General features: G+C 39.1%; 1 protein-coding gene across 1 annotated transcript in view; it reads right to left on the reverse strand.

The window, feature by feature from the left end:
- Positions 1 to 19,127, reverse strand: part of LOC104619558 (alkylglycerol monooxygenase-like) — a gene marked incomplete at both ends in the record, with an annotated part of 91,378 nt that overhangs the window by 59,473 nt on the left and 12,778 nt on the right. Inside the window, one exon of the mRNA XM_010285477.1 lies at positions 17,818 to 17,969. Within this exon, the coding sequence (XP_010283779.1) occupies positions 17,818 to 17,969 (152 nt within the window). The remainder of the gene's footprint in view (positions 1 to 17,817; positions 17,970 to 19,127) is intronic.

Below are 19,127 nucleotides of genomic sequence, written 5' to 3' on the forward strand. Positions count from 1 at the left end.
TTGTGCTCATGATGTCAGATGTACTTTAGTGACTACGAAGCATTAACGTTTTGTATCTCCTGATCTGCCCACCGCTACAGGAAGCCAAAAAGGCAGAAATAAGCTTTCGGTTAGCTTTCCTTAAAGCAAGATGCAGAACTGTCACACCTCAGGCCTTGAGTTCAGTGTGCTATTTGATCAGAAAGACTGGCATTTAGGCATCTAATGTAAGCAATACTGCTCACTGAAATCTTATTTCCATACAAATACACATGTCAAAAGCAGAAGAAATCTCTCAAGATCATTAAGAAGGCATAGGATTTACTGTGATTTTACTGCAGTCAATGCAGTAAAATTAGGTATAGCGTCAATAGTTTTAGCTTGCATTGAGAATAATATTTTTGAAATGTCAGATTACAGTATTATAAATATTTTACACTAAACGGTAATCAGTATAACATCATGCACTCTTTTACAAAACAACGTATTTAGTGGTCATCATATTGTAAATGTGGTGTATCAACCTAACAGATTATAGAAAATTTAGGAGTTATTAACAGTTATGGATAAAAAAGAAATTTAGAAGCAAAAATCTAATTTTCACTTTAAAATAAATCTCAAAAGAGCTAACAACTGTAACTTGTTTCAAAGATTAATATAGTAGTCAGCAATTTAATTTTAAAACCCTTTAAAGTATTGAAAGCACTATTTTAAAAATAAATAATAAACAAATAAAATAATCAAAGGTTAAATTAATTATTTGCCTGAAGAATAACCCCAGGCTTATATTCAAGTTGTTGTGGCTAGCGTATGGGAATCGCTAGCATACAGTAGCACTACACTGTGGCTCCTCTGATCCTACTAATATTTAGCATTCAAAGCCGCTGCCAATACAGCGGTCACCTGAGTCAGACCTGGGGGCTGCAATACTTTGGTTTCAATGGGCATTCCAAAGTTCTCTTTAGAGCAAATCACAGATATAGTGAATTTCTTCCTGAACTAAATATCATTCTCTTCATTTGGATTTTAATTGACAATACTTAGTAACGACTCCTGTTTTCTATTTCTTCTGGCACAGTTTAATTCTGACTTTACCGCTCTTGTGCTACCTCTGAACCACATGGCAAACACCTTCAGAAATGATATAGGTTATATAAACAATTTCTACTAAAGTATGGAGGGGTCTTGAAATGCTTTAAAAGTTAGAGATAGCTGTGATTTCACTATTGGGTCAGTACCTGCCATGCTGAACTTTCATGTATCACTGTCTGATATAGCATAGAATATGCACTTTTGGGGTTTTTTTCCTAAAATAAACCAGTTTTACTCAGTCATTTTCAATTTGACTTTACTTTGGATATTCTGCAATCAAATTAGTCCTGACAAACTAATAAAGATTGGGCCAATGTTTGGATGTGACACCGTTAAGGAAATCTGTCTTGCAAGAAGGAAACTTAACAGCTGCCTCTGGAGGAAGCATCTTTATCACTGAGTCAGAGAGGAACCAACTGCTTAGCATAATTTTAAAGGCAGCTCTTCTGTCACAGGCATCATCATTCAGTTGATGTGTAAAAACCATTTATAAATATTAGCAATCATCTGGCATTTTTCAAAAGAACAGGAAAGTTAATCCTGTTTCCTGACTGAGTTCTGCCTTGCATAATTACATTCTGACTACCTAAGTTCCCCTGCAATTTCAGTTAATTACAGTATTATTCTTACTTCCTGTCCTAAAGTTATTTGTGTAGTAACCGTATCCTACTAGAGTGGAAGATGAAGTAAGCGCTGTGAATTATTTTGATTAATGTGTAAAATGTTGTGCTATCACCTCACACAAAAGACACTACATACTGGTTATTATTCCCAACTAAAAAATGTGTGAAACTTTTCAGCAATTACATTAACACTCAGTAGCACTCCTCTCAAGGGATGCTTGTATTACTCGACTAATAGATGTAAATCTCTGTGTAACTAAAAAATATTAATACAGCTTTTTATTGAACATAAGCAAATGAAAAATCTTAGATATCTCTTAAGAGATAAAAAGACACAAAAAATATGCATAGTATACACAAAAATATAGTCCTCAGGCACTTGCCATTGCCTTTTCCTTCATAACAGAGAGTAGAGGATAATTTTACCCAAACCATCCACTACAAACTACTATTGCCAGTTCTACACATTGAAAAATTATTATATTTGCTTGACAATCATAACCTTTTGAAGCATAACTAATTGGGAAGCGACTAGTGTATTTTCAGCAGGCTAGAGAGGGTTGCCCAAACTTTACGGCAAAATTTCAATTTAGCTGTATACAATAATAGAGGATTTCTTAGTGCCTGATATAAAAAGAGGACTTTTTTTTCATTTTTGGTGCAAAATCTCATTTTGTAATTAACAACAAAACTTCTGCTGGCTTCTAAAAGACAGGGCTTTATCCCTCAACTTTGTCAGGCAGTAGTGGTAAATCTATCCATCATAAATTTCCTCCCTTAGCCTCAGACCACTCCTCCTAAACTCGTCCTGACTCTGCATACATTCCTCCATACCGCCCCAATGCCTACTGTTTTCTGTCACATTCCTCTGCTCCAACCAGCCCTCCCCATGCTCTCCCCCCCATCCAGTGGTGCTTCCATATCCCACTCGCTCAGGCAGATCCATTGCATTTTCCTGTCTGAATGTACCCCATTTTCCTTGCCCCAGTCTTCTCCTTCTACACAGTTATTGTTGCACTGTCTAAAATTTCCCTTAGCGCTTCAACTGCTGTAGTCTAGACCCTTCCCACTATTATGAAAATTATTTCACTCCTCTGAGATGCGGGGGGTGGAAAAAAAGTGTCCTATAGGCATAAAAATCAAAGCCAAAGAAAAAATAATCTCAGAGTTATTTCAAAACCAACACCACAAATAGAGTTCTTGAGACAGGCAAGACCTTGCAACACCAGCAGCACATGCGGATAAGCCACCACAATATGCTTGAAAAACAACTAGTTTGACTAGCAAATCAGAACTAGGTGTTTTGTCACTTTGGTCTCCTGTCCCCCCACCTGCATGAGGAAAGTGCAGCCACGAGTTGGAAGAGCAGGTGGGTGGCAGGATCCAGACCCTCTGCCTGCCTGGGGGTTGCATTGCCCACCATAACCACAGTGATGAAGTGGGACAGCTTCCAAGCACCACCCGGTTACTCAGCCTTTAGCTGAAGGGGTTTTTCCCAGGGCCTGGACACTTATTCTCTCCTCATAAGGAGCAGTAGCTGCCCCTGGAGTAGGGATGAACTCCCAGGACCAGGATTATACCACTTCTATACTCATTTCTTCTTCATGGTTACTCTCCATCCCTCTTCCTTGTTCTCACTTCTTAACCGCTCCCTTTCCCTCTCTATATGCAAAGACTCATGACAGCAAGTATTGCATCTGGTGATACCTCCACCTTTCTTTGCACCTTTTAATGTCTTCCCTATCAGCATATGACACTTCCAAGCAATGTTTTGAGGATTACACTGAAATGTAAACATTTGTAAATGAAACAAGCTATTTCTACATGCTAGCAGTGGCCAATCTTCAGGTCATGTTCCAGACCAGATTTGTTCTCATACACAACTGGGAAGAAATGAGTAAGTCATTGAAGAAATTTGGGGTTGGACAGCCTGTGTCTTCGAGACAAGGATTTCTGGAAGCTCTTTATTTTTTATAAGGAGGAAGACACTGGGCTTCTGTAATTATATAGTTATCTTTTCTAACGTTTACACAGTGACAGAATGGAAACACAAAAACAAGTCTACACAAGCACAATAAACAAAATACCCTTCAAGGCTGTTTCCATTTAAAATTACAGACCATGCCATTTAAGGGAGTTTGCAGTGCTGGAACATGCTGCAACACTGCCTGCCCAGCAGAAGGATAACCCCATCTAAAAGTTTAAAAAAAAAAAAAAGTTTTACTCTTGACATGCTTGTTTTGGAGCTCCTTTAGGAGCGGGGAATTCACATAAATGAGTTCATCACCTCCCATGCACTGGGGCAGGCTCCAGCCCTCGCCTGCCTCTCCAGGGCCCTGCGGGCCATGGGAGATCTTTAGCCTGAGGAAGGACAGGAAGATCTGGCCAGTAACAACATCTACGTGCTGGAAGGGGCCTCCTCTGCCTTACTGCTAGTCTGGTGGCAAGACCCTCTTATCCCTCATCAGCAGAGGAAAATCCCTTCCACATTAAGTACAATTATAGGCGAAAATTGGCTGCCAATTTTTGAAAATCTGTCCCTTTAAGTTTTAAGGGAGCTGGTTTCCTTTTCAATTTTAAATATATCTCACCCATATGGGAATAATACACAATCAAATCCAATATTTTTCCTACTGCCTAGCAGCTAGGTTATTTACTTGACTTTAACAAGACTTTTCTTTCCTCTTCCCAAGTTTGAGAGCAAGCACAAGCTGAGATGAGCTGTGCTGCTGTATGAGCAGGCAGCCGCTTCCAACAATTTATTTGAAAAGAAGCAGACCTGTATGTTAGGTGGGAAAGGCAGAGACTTAGCGTAGGCGGGAGAAAGAGGGGAAAAAGTCAAGGTTTGAATTTTTTGTTGTCATAAATAAGCAGCTTGAAACATGGGAACAGAAAATAGGAAACTTTCAAAGACTCGACACACCTATTTCCTACTGCTGGAAAATTAAGACAGTTCCATAAGCTGCATCTCCCCTAAATTAAAAACAATGCACAAAGGGTGTTAAGTTAGCCACGCAGACATAATGGCCATTAAAAAAAAAAAAATCCCACTTGTATGCTGTGCAAATCTGCATGTGCGACCTGCATCTGTTCTTAAGACACTAGGTTGAAGACTAAACAAAGAGTTTTACTTTCAACGCCTGTTTTTCTCAAAAAACTGTAGAAATAAAAATTTAGCATGTTTACTATTTACAACTTCCTTCTCAGAAGACACAGGTAGAGCATTCATGCCTTCCAAAATGTAACCTTACACATCTGGCCAGCAAACATCTGGATATTTATCTTCACTCATCATTTCCTTCAGTAAGTCCAAAAACTGTCAGTTATTTCAGCTGAGATTCAGCCCAAGGGAGTACAAAAAAAAGTTACATCCTTCTTTTGTCCAGGTTTTATAAACTGCTTTTTACCTTTTTCTCTGGGATATCAGTAAGTATAAAAATAAGCAGTCTGGATTCCGTTGACTGTGGGTTTTATTCTGTAAATATGTACTTCTGTAGCCACAGGGAGCATACATATGCAATTGTATTTATTATGCAGTTATATCTGCAATGTATGCAAAATATCCTACATCTTTAAACAGACTTTTTTTATTTTAAGTGTTACATACATCCAGAAGAAACCACTCAAATCACAACTAAGAATACAGATTGATTTATGAATAAACTATAAAGTAAAACTTATGCCAATTAAACTTCAGATTTGGGATAGTCACAAAACAGGAAATGCATCAATTCACTTTAAAAAATTATAAAATAAAATTAAAAAAAAAAAACAAAAAAATTCATTTGCAGAATCATTGTAATGGAAGCACTGCCTTTGGACTGGAGGCACCAGCCTGAGGACCTCACCCCTGAGTTTGTCCCTTGCTCTGCCCCTGTTCTAGGAAAGTCTTTTCATCTGCCTGTGCCATCCTTCCCCTATTTTACAGGGTGGTACAATGAAAGTCATCTCCTTTGCAAAACACTTTCCAGTTTAACTATGAAAAAAAACCCCAAACACTCTAAGAGAATCAAATGTTATTACCAAAGACACATATTTAGCAAAGGAAAATGTCAATCATGCCTGAATCTTTCTAATTAAGAGTTTAGTTTTTCCTACTATTCAGTAACTTAAAGCTACTGCTGATTTTAAATTTCCCAAATCACCATCCTGGTATCCAATCTGAAATTACTTAGCAAAATATTTTATACAAGAAATAAAGAATTCAAACTATGCAATGAGTTTTTTGAAGTCTGTTGTTTAACTGAGGTTGCATTCACTTCTCGTTTGTTATTTCTTTGAACCAGCTTCATGCTTTCCAACTTAACTCTGCTTGGTGAAGTTGAAGTGCTTTTAGCAGAGAGGTTAACTTAAAAATCATACACATATTTAAAGACAAAAGAGCATAAACAAATCATTATGGCTTCTTAAAATTCTGTTGCTTAGTATGAATTTATTTCATATGTGTACTGTGGGCATTTTGCACACTGCCATTTGTCCCATAGGAACACTGCAGAGCGTTCATGACTCAGATTCATTTTAACCATATGGTACAAGGGAAGCTGCTAATGATATAACAAGCTTACATACTTAACTCTACATTTCTCTGTAATACTTTTAGATTTATTTTTCAACTGTAAATCAACAAATAAATATATGTTTAAGTATCAAAACAACATTTATAATAAAAACAATTAAAATTTCATGTTAGAATGAGTGGATAAGAAAGATCAGAAGAGCAAAGTCGCAAATAGTGAGAAAGACTTGAGAGTTGGCTTTGACAGGTTTGCCCATTCCCGCCTCACATCACTTCGAGACAACAAACAACTCAGGAACAGTTCCCTTCTTTTTTTAAATGTCCTTTTTTTTTTAAACAGAAGGTAATTTCCAGTCAAAAGCACATTAAATTAAAAGACAGTTTGGGGTAGAAAAACTCCTTTTATTTTTATTCCCCTAACACACTACAGGTTACCTTACGGAAAAAAGGTAAGATTTTATTTTTATGACTACAAACTTTTTAGGATCTCAGCATCCATATGTGCTGATAGTGACTATAATTTAAAAGAAGATAAAAGAAAACATAAAAACATGTAAAATATATGCTGCACATATAAAGAATGTACTTCCTTTACACCACTGTGCTGTAAAATAATTTTTTTTAAAATCATACTTTTTTCTGTCTCAATTTAATAGGCCAGTTTTCAGTTGATGGAAAGCATGAACATGATGTCATTGATTTCTGAAATGATTCCTTGTGAAAACATGTCACATGCCATAGTGTTACTACAATCTGAGAGTCTGCACTTCCCTTTTTATACTTAGCTATAGCTTTGCCACTGCTGAACTTACAACTATAACACAGCAGGGTATTCTTAGAACAACAGTGATAGTTGTGATATACGTTCAGTAAATAGAAAGGAAATCTCTTAATTTTATTAAAGTTAAAAGTAACAAAAGAAAATCTCACCCGTGTTTTACAAGGTCACGTGCCCAGGTTGCTCTGCATTGTCTGAAGAGATGCCCCCTCCGTTTTACTGATAGTCGGCGTAATGATGGCCACCTACTTGTCCTCATCAGAGAGGCTGAGTGTGGTCATGGGTTTTTTTTCAGAAGGAAAGTTTGTAAGAGTTTCCAGAAAGTTAAAAACCAGGTAGAATCAAGAGTCCTTCTCCTGGACGCTACAAAACCTTGCACATCCCTGTGTATTCATACCAATCTGATTTGATTATCCACAATCTTTGTCTACCAGAAACAGAAATAAATTTTTTTAATACTTCAGTTCCCATTTAGCCATCAAAGTAAGTAGCCCAGAGGCCAACATCCAGTGCTAAAATCCAAGCCCTTTGCGGAATCCAACTATGAATACCATGACAACAGCTGAGAGATTCTTATTTGGGATATCTGTTTTTCATGCAGATTTATACATAAGAACATTGTAAATATCTTCTTGCAACAGGATCTTTACATTCTATTTGGAACATGTCTTCATTTTTAAGATTAAAAAAGTAATTTTATTTTTAAAATATTTAACCTTGCTGAATATATTTGACAATTACCAATTCTTGAGAAAAACTAACTGAGAAATACTGTACATTAAATATATTTGATTTAAAAACAAAACAAAACCAAAAACAAGTTATGCCAAAAAAGAATTTACTGATAATTTTAGCTATTAAAAAGATAAAAAAATGCAAAAAATACAGTTAGTAATTTTTATTAAGTTACGCCTTTCACCAGCGTGCTATCAATTTAGTGTGCGATGTGGAGGAGATTGCCATTCCTACACTCAAAAAGCATTTTTGGCAGTTTAAATACTTGAATTAAGGCAATAAAGATGCATTGAAGGAAACATATATGCAAAGAACATTGTCCAGATACAATAATGTTTTGTCTGCTCCAAACACACTTTAAATGTTAATTGCCAATCTTGCAATGTATAATAAAGTATTTTAAATGGTAATGGCCTCACTAGATTTTTAGCAAGCAAGGAAAACTATAACAGACATCCAGCTTCTAGAAACCTGAGTAATATCCTGAAAGGAACAGCTTGCCATTTGGGGGTTGGGGTGGAATGCACTTCTAGTCTGCTTTAAAATGTAATTTTAAATTTCTTACCCATAGCAAAAAAAAAAAATACCCTTTTTCAAATTTGCAAATAATTATGCACCTATTCTTTGTAAGGAGTCCACGTCAGTCAGTAAAACTGAGGGTGCAATCAGCAATGGACAATCTTTTTTTTCTTTTAGCTAATTCTGAAATGATTGATTGTACACACTTAGAAATATTTCGGTCACATCAGCTGATATCAAATATGATTTTAAAATGTTCTCTCTACATATACATGCATAAAATACACATGTATTGAGGGATAAACACCAGAAAACTGTATTTAAATTACAGAAAAATTTGCATAAAGAGCACGGGTCCTTGGGAGAAATGGAAATAGCAATGATATTTCTGATATGTCCTTGATCCTAACACTCCAGAAATGGGAGTTTTAGCAATGTCCCGTTGAGGAACAGAAGCACGAGCCCAAGCCCTTCAGAGCAGTCCATGTCCCCAGGAAAAGAGCTACCTCCATGTCGCTGCTCCACATCCCCCAGCCACAGAACCACATATGTGCCCCAGGAGCCACCTTACCTTTCCCTGCAGGTAGACTGTGAAGGTGCTCCGAAGCTAAATTCTGCAGTTTGAAAAGTGTTTGAAAAGAAATTTCAAAAGAGCCATTTGAAATCGCAGAGTACTAAAGGTCTTCGTAGTGCCTATTAGCTAAAGTGCTGCTTCAGAGCCAGGCGCAGAGGCATAGCGCTGCGTGCATTTCTTTCTCCATGCTAAAACTATACAGACTGACAAACAGAGCAATAATGACCAGGCAATTTTTACTAGCACAGCAGGAGAAAAACAACTTCTTTTTAGCAGAAAAAGCACAAGCATCTCAATGGGCCATCTGTTTTAACAATGCCTTTTATTTCTCTAGGCCTCTGCTTCTACTTTAAAACTTAGTGACAAAAACTAGTTACCACTGCTGCTGTTTGATGAATTATGAGACGTGTGCTTTCACTCCAAGTCTAATTCCTTACAATCACATTTTCATATCACAAATTAAAAACTGTTGTTACATTTGGTACCTTTTATTGCTGATCTGCTGATTTCAGCAGATTGGCAAAAAACCATGGAAGGGACATAAAAATGAACCTTGTCGCTCTCCAAGCGTCCCTCCAGCCCAAGACAAAGTCCTCTAGTGAGACAGTGTGCAAAGCTGCTGCATCAGGAACCGAGAGCTAGCATCTCCAAAGTCATTACAATTGGTTTAGGAAAGAAATGTGTTTAAAAAGAGCCTGGACCAAGTGATTTGTGTGCAACTTGTTCAGGAAATAGATATTAAGTAAGCATTTTTATGTTTCTCTCTAATTTGTAAGAAGCCTTTAGCCAAAGTAAGTAACATGGCTTGAAACTAGATCAAGGGAAACAGGAATATATATTCTCAGGTGGGTTTTCACTTACCCTAAATATAAGTTTCTATCATAAGATATATATTCAAAGTTTAAGACAGAAACAAAAAAGGATGAGAAGACAGACATAGCTGGATTGCTTTGCTTGAACAATTGAACTTCCAAACATACAGTCTCTCTCTTCAAATTATGAAGTCACCTGACTGAAAACCCCATAAAAATAAAATCTTCAAACTATTGCAGAAGAACTATCTTCTCCTCTCTCACACTCACTAACTGCAAAAGGATTCACTTCAAAACTTGGATAATTCATATTTTACTGTATGTTCTATAACACCTTAAGAAGTGTTATGCACCATTTCATTGGTTTTCAGCAGCATACTTGGAAAAGTATGTCAAATGAACTGTTTCTCTGCACAGTGAGTTAGATGCTTTCGTACTCATGTCTCCACTCAGACTAAGAAGTGATTATTTTTTTCCCTATTTAAAATGTACACGCACAGACTAGAGGGCAGCACTAGCCAAGTATATGAATGTATGAAGATGGGTGTCTTTGAATGGTCAAACCCATGCTAATTCATAGCAAATTTTATTCTCCCACTTCATCCCATAAGATACTGTTTTAAACTGTTCATGCACAATGACACTTCTATCAGATCAGTTTGTCAGGAGGGTGACTGTAATCACAACAGCCACGTGTGCAATGTATCAGTTTCTTCATTACAACTGCTCATTTAACCCACACACTGTGCACATTTCCGTGGGACATCAGAAGACAGCCATGCCACAAATGACTTTAGGAATTCATTTCAAGATTCAGAAAGTTTAGTTTTTAGCACCTTAAAGAAAATTTTAGATGAAAAAAAGAGATTTTCCCCATGGTTTTGAATATTTAAGGATTTCTTTTTTTTTTTTTTTACACTTTCTAATGTTTTACTGTAAAAACATGTTGCAAACTTGCTTTGGTGCAAGCAGATCCAGAGCTTTTTCCCCAGTCTGTGTACTCAGGAACAACCCAGGCACAGCAGGTAGGAAAAAGATGAGGTTCTACCCTTCAGACACCCATAGGTACTTCTAGTTAATGCATACCTATATATGTAGCCTCAAGAAGACCAATGTATTATGTAAATCCTCAAAGTAGGATTTTAGTTTTAACCTTGTGCTGGCCCCTTTCCCAGCCATAAGAAAAGATGACTAACAAGTAAAATGGAGGAATATGGTTTCTTTTTAATTTTGTACCAGGGAGTTTGCCAGAGGTCTTAGTGGTGGGAACCTGAGAAAAGACAAAACAGTGCTGAGAGGAGATGGAATTACCGCCTGAATTTTTTGAATTAAAAAATGTGTCACAATAGTATCAGCTCACACTTTCATGAATACATCTTTCATTATATTTAAGATTAAAAGATAAATTGTCTCTGGCATTATAAAAAAAGAGATTGCTTTTATACTCATATCAAGGACTAATTCATAACAACCATAGAGATCCATCTCTCCCAGTATTCTCTGGCAAAGAAAAGCAATTACCAGATATTTACAGAAAAACTACAAGAACCATAGTGACTTTTCTCGTAATACGCTTCTATCACCCAAAGTTAAGCAGCTTATGTGTTCTTGGATTACGTGTTGAACCCAAGGAGTTTAATTCCTCACCTGTAGCAGTGAGCTATGTCCTACCCTCCATTACATCATATTCCTACTCCGGAGCACATCCTACAGCAGTTTTAAAGAGCCAAAAATCCACAGCTGATGACTTTGTCTGCTGTCCAAACCTGTCAGTGGATTTGTTATTACCATCATTCTTAACAACCTCTAGCATATCACAGATTTAGAAAATCTGTTCACCTGTAAACCTCCTCTGGATATTAAACAATTAAAATTAAGCAAAAGCTCTCTAGTGGATTTTCTTTTATTCCCATCTTCAAAACTCCTCAGGTTACAGAAATTTTTCAGCAAGTCACCTGCTGTCTCACAGCTCCTCAAGTAAAAAAAGGAAGGGGTTTGTGATATCTGTATGTACCACAACAAATGTAACAGACCAAATGAGTCAACCTCACCCCATATCAGAACATTATTCCTGCCAGTACACAAGATATCACAGTCTTTCAAACAACAGGAACTTACTATGAACAATAACAACCTGAAAACAATACAGGCAGGCTCCTATAATTTTATGGAACCCTAGACCACTCCGTGTCAGGAAGACTCATTGCAGCTGAAGTAGTCTTCAGGTGAACTTTTTCAATCAAAATACAGATTTAAATATTAGAAGGAATGGCAACAAGTTTGTTTGCTAAGATTGACTGTGGTGGTCTACAAATTCAGCGTCCACCCAGGAAATTACATGATACATGGTAAAGGAGCACCTCTTATTTCTAAAAAGAGAAGGGTAAAAGAAGAAATAATAAATTATGTAGTTTATTTACAGTGGAGTTGGAAAGCAGGGAATGAATCATAATCACATGAACTCTCTATTTATTTTCAGTTCATGTTATGCTGTCTGCAGGTATTAGACAAGAATCAGTCAGAAGATAGAACAGAAAATATGACAACCAGTTATTGCTTTTGCTATTTTTGTGAGGCAAGCAGAGTCAGCATTTTAATATCCTGCTTTTCCAAGGCTGTTTAAAAAATAAGAAAAAACAACTGACAGAATGGCAAAAAATGTTTTTCTGTAAAATTCACAAGAAGATAATATTTTTCTCTTAATCACTGGGTATCAATTCCCTCTGCAATCAACACAAGCTGTGACAAGAAAAAGAGCAGAGCTTCATTCAGTTGCTTGACAGTTCCCAAAGTTTCTGTCTTTCACTGGGGTGGAATTAAATTTGTTTCATGCTGAATAATCAATATGGCACTGAATTTCTAGTCTGGTAAACAGTGTCATTTTCCCACATGCAAGGACAACCATAAAAACACACCACCACCCAACCCTCCCAAATGGAGCCTTTGGCATGTAAAAGAACATTGTATTTCTCAGGGAATGCAGATTTTCCTGAAAGAAAAAAACTTGTGTCTCCAACCACGTTCCCAATAACAAAAGTCAGATATCATTTTATTATAATGAATTTCCCATAAATCTGAAATCCTTTAAATCCAAAATTATTTCAATATACTATCAATTCTTAATATAAAATCTACTTAACAAGTCCATTCTAATATATTGACTTCAGACAAGTACATTATAAAATGCAGATGAAAGGAGCACTTCAAAGGCAGGAATGGGTCAGATAAATAAAGATAGCACAATCATATGATTCCAATACACCCTCCAAAAAGTGAGCAGTAAATGTAGATGGTGAAGAGGCTTTGAGCCCTGCTGTCTTTTTCTTTAACAAGCTTGCAGGTTCAAACTCATCTCCTCGTTCAACGGTGACCCATTGCACTGGTGTCCAAAGCGATAACATATTAGGATTATTATAGCAGACTATGCATATAATTAGCAGAAAGAATAGGACTGGATTCTACTGTTGCCCATTCCAGTCATTTTAACGGCGTGAATCTTGAGACACTACCTGCCCAAATTTATCCACTCTGGTTCCTTACAAAAGAATGAGTTACCTGCCTGTGCACTATTGACCCATAAAATCCCTTCTGCTCCCTCTGAAGTCTCCAGTTATCCCATAGATTCTGCACTAGCAAGTCTGTCTTATGTTGCTTATGTCCTTTGACCACGTGGGGGCTAAGTTGACCCCACGACTACTGAAATGAGTTGAACTGTTTAAGAAAGAAGCACAACACAACGCTGTTTTTTCAACATGGACAATTTCAGTGATCTGATGCACATAGTCTCTGTGCAGGAGGTTTTTTCCAGAAATGAGTGGGTGGTGAACTGCAGCACGGTGTACAAACGAGTGGCCAGAAACTTCTGAAGTGAGCTCTGCTGCTGAAGAAATTGTTCTATGAAACTGTAACGAAAGATGCTTACTGGGAGAAGAGGCAGAAGCAATGTGAGTCATGGCTAAGCGAAACCCCCTATTTTAAAAAAATCTACAAAACAAGGGATGAAAAGTTCACAAAGCTTCCAATTCTTGGAAATGTTAGACAGAAAACCTCCTCCATGGCCTCAGCTGACACCTTTTGCCACAGATCTGAGGCATGGGCTTTTGAGGGACAAAGGTGAAGTGAGTTTTCCGGGTTTCTTCTTTGTCCTCTGACCCTTCAGAAGCTGGCCTTGGCCAAAAGGTCAGTCCTGTGGGGTGGGAGAATCCGAGAAGCTCAGAGTCTATTGCTCCAGAATACGCCTGGTGTGGTAGAAAGCTTATTTCTCACCCACCATAAATAAACCGAGAATTATTAAGAGACACACTATCAACTCAAAATTTTATGTAGCAGCTGGGGAATCTGCTGAGGATATACTTATCAGTTGAGGTCTATTTTACGACCTCTGCTCATAACTCAAACCATCAGCTCATATTGGCTCGGCCTTTCGCTGACAGGGACCGTGTCACGTATCCCACAGGGCGGCTGGAAGCAAGGGGGGGGGGGCGGCGGCCAGGGGCCGCCGCGGCCCTGGCAGAACAATGCAGTGGCTGCGGAGGTTGGCCCTGCTGAAGGAAACTCGCTTCTCCCAGGTTGTCTGAGGGGAGGGACAGTGAAGCAATGGAAATTCCCCAGCAGCAAAGGAGAACAAAAGAAGAGGTGTTGGAAGCTGCTGTTAAAAAGAGACAGGCTCTCTCAACCTGCTGGCTGCCAGACTTGGACAGCTTCTTCCAGGGCCTGAAAGAGGAGCAGAGGGTCCCCCGGCTGACAGAAAACCACACGGCTCTGCAGGACGCCACCTCCCTGGGAAGTATCGATTAAAAACTACTCCCTTCCACAGAGGAACGGAGTTTCACTGTTCCCCACTGTCCTCCGTTGGGACGTGGGGTTGAGAGCGCAATCGCTGCGGAGGGCCTTGCTCAGCCCAGGGGTGTCCTGGGGTTCAGTGGAGGCCCCGCGCCCAAGTCGGCCATGAAAGCCCCCGCTGCCCCGCAGCCGGGACCCGGGCTCCACACAAGCGTGTGTGTCTTGTTTTTGCACGGATCTGGAAGTCTCTAGATTTCCTCCCCTGATTACAAGGTGTGGCTGCTGAAGAAATTAGTTTACAGAGCCTCCAAATTCCTTACTGCCGCTGTCATGTGTGTGCAACAGGAGTATGCGCGAGGCCAGGGCGCAGGGAGGGGCGTGCTGCACCACGGCTAGGGCTCGGCACTGCTCTGGGACCGCCGAATCCCCCGTGCTAGCAGGAGTAACTGCAAGGACTCTGCACCTGGAGGGGAAACTTGAGGAGTAATCCATATATGCTAGATTAAAATATCTGCTAAAAATCCCTCAAACCCACACATACTCTTCCCTGAAAAAAATTTAAAATAAAACCTGTGATTTTACAGCTTACTTTCCTTAGTAGTGCAGCCATAACTGGTGTTTTTACTGAAACGAAGGGAAAAGTTACACTGATTTATAAATTCATTAAAACGCCAGGAGAAAAAGCAGCGGTTAACTAAGTACTCCCATTGACTGCCATGGCTTTTGGATCAGGCCCAGAAGAATGCTGGAATAAGTGGTGAAACATTGTATTTTCTAACTTTTTAGTGGCTACTGCAAACAATGGAAAATACAAGCACATACTTAGAATAACTCTATCCTTTGCAAAATGAGATCACACCTAAAAATACTTCCTCTTGTTGCTGTATAACTTCGGTTTATGATAATAGCTATTACACACGTATAGTGAAAAGGAAAAAATAGTTTCCCAAGTGCTGGGTAAAAACTTGATACTGTATAGTAGAGTTTCTGCTACAGAAGAAATCTGTAATAATTCAGACTATTTATTCAAATAACAGAATGGACAAACTCATTATTGCATGGACAACATGAAATAAGGTAGTAAAAACCCAGGGGTTTGAGTTATCGAATTAGTGCTTGGAGACAGGGAAAAGCTAAATGATGACGATGATTCTTTGTATCAAAATTATTTTGAGTATTAAGAAACAACTGCAAAATGTATCTGAATTTTAGTTTTCCAGTTTGAAACAATTAGTGCTATTATTTACATCCCCACACATAAGCCCACACAGCTTGAATTTTCTGGGATATACATGTGCTATTAATTTTTAACTTTGCTCTAGCATCCAAGCCTGAATCACCAGGCCCTGTCACTTTCTAGCGCAAGGGTGTGTTTTGTCCACTTGTACCAGAGACTGTTTCAGTGCCCTCACGTCTCAAAGTGCAAAGATATTTTTCAGGAGTTTACATTTTACTTTTTAAAAGCATCTCGTACACTTAACTTTCCTTAGCAACTTCTGAAGCAGCCGACTTTCACAGCTGTGTTGCTGTGCTATGGATTTCATCAATGCTTGACCAGAGAGAAGAGTGTTGGTTAAGCTAAAATCTCCATTTAGAGTGATTTTCTATAACATTGCATCAGTTCCCTGCTGAGTAGCAGGGAAGTGAGCGACATTTCCGTAACCTGAAGAAGAGAAAATTAACATTTATAGAACAGTTCAGCACTAACCTTCTTAAGACAAGAGAGGCATTTTGTTATGCAGTTTCCTCAACTCCATTATATATAGACAGAATCGATTTGGATCTGAATTCTAAAACTGCTAGCGTGATTCATTTCAAAATGTGCAATCCCCTCAAAATACAGAAAAACAGATGAGAGTAAATGCAGTGTTACTGCAGGAACAGAAATACGTGCAATTGCTTTATAGAGCACGGAGCTGACCTTGCTCCCTTCCCTGCCAGTGGGAATTTTACCACTGACTCCAGTGAAAGCACAGCCAGGCTAGTGATTTTCTAACACTTGAAGGCAATTATTTTTACTTTAAAATGCAGGAATAGCCTCCCGATCTGGTCCAGTTCTCAGCCTGAGGCTGTAGCCCTGCCAGCACTGTTAATGTCATTGTTTGCGAAGCGTATTCCCAGTCTTCGCGTACACCCACGCAGGGCTCCCAGCTCCCGGCCGCGATGTCCCCCCTGCCGCATTGTTCCAGCTCCCCCCGCTTCCTCGCCCCCGGCCGCGGGCCCCCCCCATTGTTGTCCCCCTGCACCCACCCTGCATTGTTCTCGCCCCCACCCGCCATCCCCACCCGGGAGGGACCTTTCCTCCCTCCCTCCCACTCCCTGCAGCAGCTGAGGCGCCTTTCTTACCTACTTCCATATATTCCGCTGACCTATTGGCACCAAAACATTCTCCCTTTCCGAAAGCGCATTACATAAGCTACGGCTACTAGATCCCACGGCTTTTGCGAGCTGTGGGCGCCCTGCCTTGAGAAGCCCAGTCCAAAGTCTCTTGAACAGCAAAATGATTCTTATTTCATCGCTACGGACTTTAGATCAGGCCCAAAATTACGATTGATAGAAAGTGTTATTGCATTTTCAGATACGATATTAAAGGGTAGAGCAAAAACACGTTGTCACTAGAGAACAGAAATACGTAACAAGACATACATAGGAATCGATATTCACAACATATATGTACAGAAATGTCATGGGCTCCATTGTTACAATAAATAAAAGTTAAATCCTTTCTAAACCGTGCTTTTTCTCTTCCACGTATAAAGGCAAGTAGGGTTAAAAGTGTACTTTAAAAAAAACCCCACAAACAAGGCAAGGCTCGCATTTACATATTCCAGTGTTAACTGCAGACAGGATTTCTAACATATCTTATTTATATGTGTATAGCTATATCCATATACACATGTAAAGTATAGAAACACTTTTATTCATTTACCAATTAGACAATGATTGAACGTTTAAAAATATTTTTTAAACACACAGAAACAGATGAAGGTTGCCAGCTGCCCTGTCTTTATTTTAGCTACCTTGCTTTTTACAGCCCTCCATTTTGTACATCCACAAGGTTCTTTTGAAATCGTTATCTGTATTGTGCTGTATTTTTCATACCAGCATATAGGGATACTAACCCTAAATTTTTATGTATTTCCAACTTTTTTCCTATGATACTTCACTTTTGCTGTGGTACTGCTTTCAAAATGATACTCCCTCTTTTCACAAAACCGTGTTTATTATACAAAGTGTGATGTATAAACTGTTTTCCATGCTCAAAGTAAAAGCGAATCTCTGTTAATTCTTGGGAAGAAGAGCAGCTTAGAGTACATTATGTATAGAAACAAAAACATACCTCATTTTATTAATAAATAATTAAAATATTTTGTATTTTAATACATGAAAAACTCTTTAGCTCTTACCATGGCTTATGCGATGAAAGCAGTAGTATGCAAAGTCCACTCCCAGGAGCGTCAAATACCATGTCCATGGCGAGTCCCAGGGCAGTTCAAAGAGTCTGTAGTTATTCCATACGTAGATATAACTGATTAAGTCGACACTTCTGAATAAAACACTGAAATAGAGATCCAAAAAGTTTTATCCATAATTTTGTCAACTTTAATTACAGAATCTTTTTACTATATATTTACTACTTCTCAGATGGGAGTCTTTTTGTAACACATAAAACCATTCTCCCGAGTTCTGCAATCTTTGTCAAGTAATACTATTACTGGCTTCAGTGGAACCTTTGCTTAAGGTCTACGAGGTTTTTAAGATCAGTCCTCACCTACTCACCACCTGTGTTGTGGCATTAGGCATGCTCCAAGGCTGAAGCACTCCTCCTAAGTCTGGAAGAAACCCATCCTTGCTAACTCACAAGTGACTGACGTATAGCCACAATTATACTTAAACACTAATGTAGGACATTAAAATACCTTGACTATTTCCATTGTGAGGAAGGGCACAGAAGCTTACAGGACTTTTGCGAGCAGCGAGATACGCGAGCTGCTCAGCATATCACTTCAGTTTAGAAGAAGATAAATGTAGCAGGAGGACACAAAGCTCAGTACCTTGGAAAAGAGCAGAAAGGGCACAACTGGTAGAGAGAAATGGCAGGATTGCCAGAAAGGAGGAAGAAAAATCATGAATTTGCAAAGGCAGGAAAGCCACCAGACAGCAGCTTTTATTGCTGCCAAGTTCATGAACTACAGGGAGCGAGCAGCTACCCCGACGTAACGCAGGTCAATGCTGAGACCAGGAGAAGGAGAAAGGAAGTAGCTCTGGGATGGGCAGGCCAGATCCAGCAGTAACTCTCCACAGCTTTTTAGGTTAATACAAATTTGGGTTGCCTCAGTCACACCCTCCCCTCAGTGCCCCACCACCTCCCACCTCATTTCACTGATCCCGGAGGCTGCTGAGCTCCAAACAAATTGTTTTGGTTTTGCTGGGTGACTTTTTGGACAGATTGGGAAGCGTTAACCTCAACCTGAGAGAGATGAGAGGCCGTGGGCACTGGGGTGGCCCAGGTGACAACTGGCTTAGGTAGCTGTGAAATGACACCTCAGCTGCAGACTGATGTATATTTACACTGGTATTTTTGTAGAAGAGGGTAGTCCACAGCATGATTTGCAGTAGCTTCCTCACACCCCCTCCTATTACCCCACTTTGCTGTGCTGCTGAAAATGTTTGTGGGACTGTGGAGAATGGGGGCAGCCAGCAGAAAAATGTAGGG

The sequence above is a fragment of the Phaethon lepturus genome, unplaced genomic scaffold, assembly GCF_000687285.1.
Source record: "Phaethon lepturus isolate BGI_N335 unplaced genomic scaffold, ASM68728v1 scaffold20974, whole genome shotgun sequence".
Classification (NCBI taxonomy): domain Eukaryota; kingdom Metazoa; phylum Chordata; class Aves; order Phaethontiformes; family Phaethontidae; genus Phaethon; species Phaethon lepturus.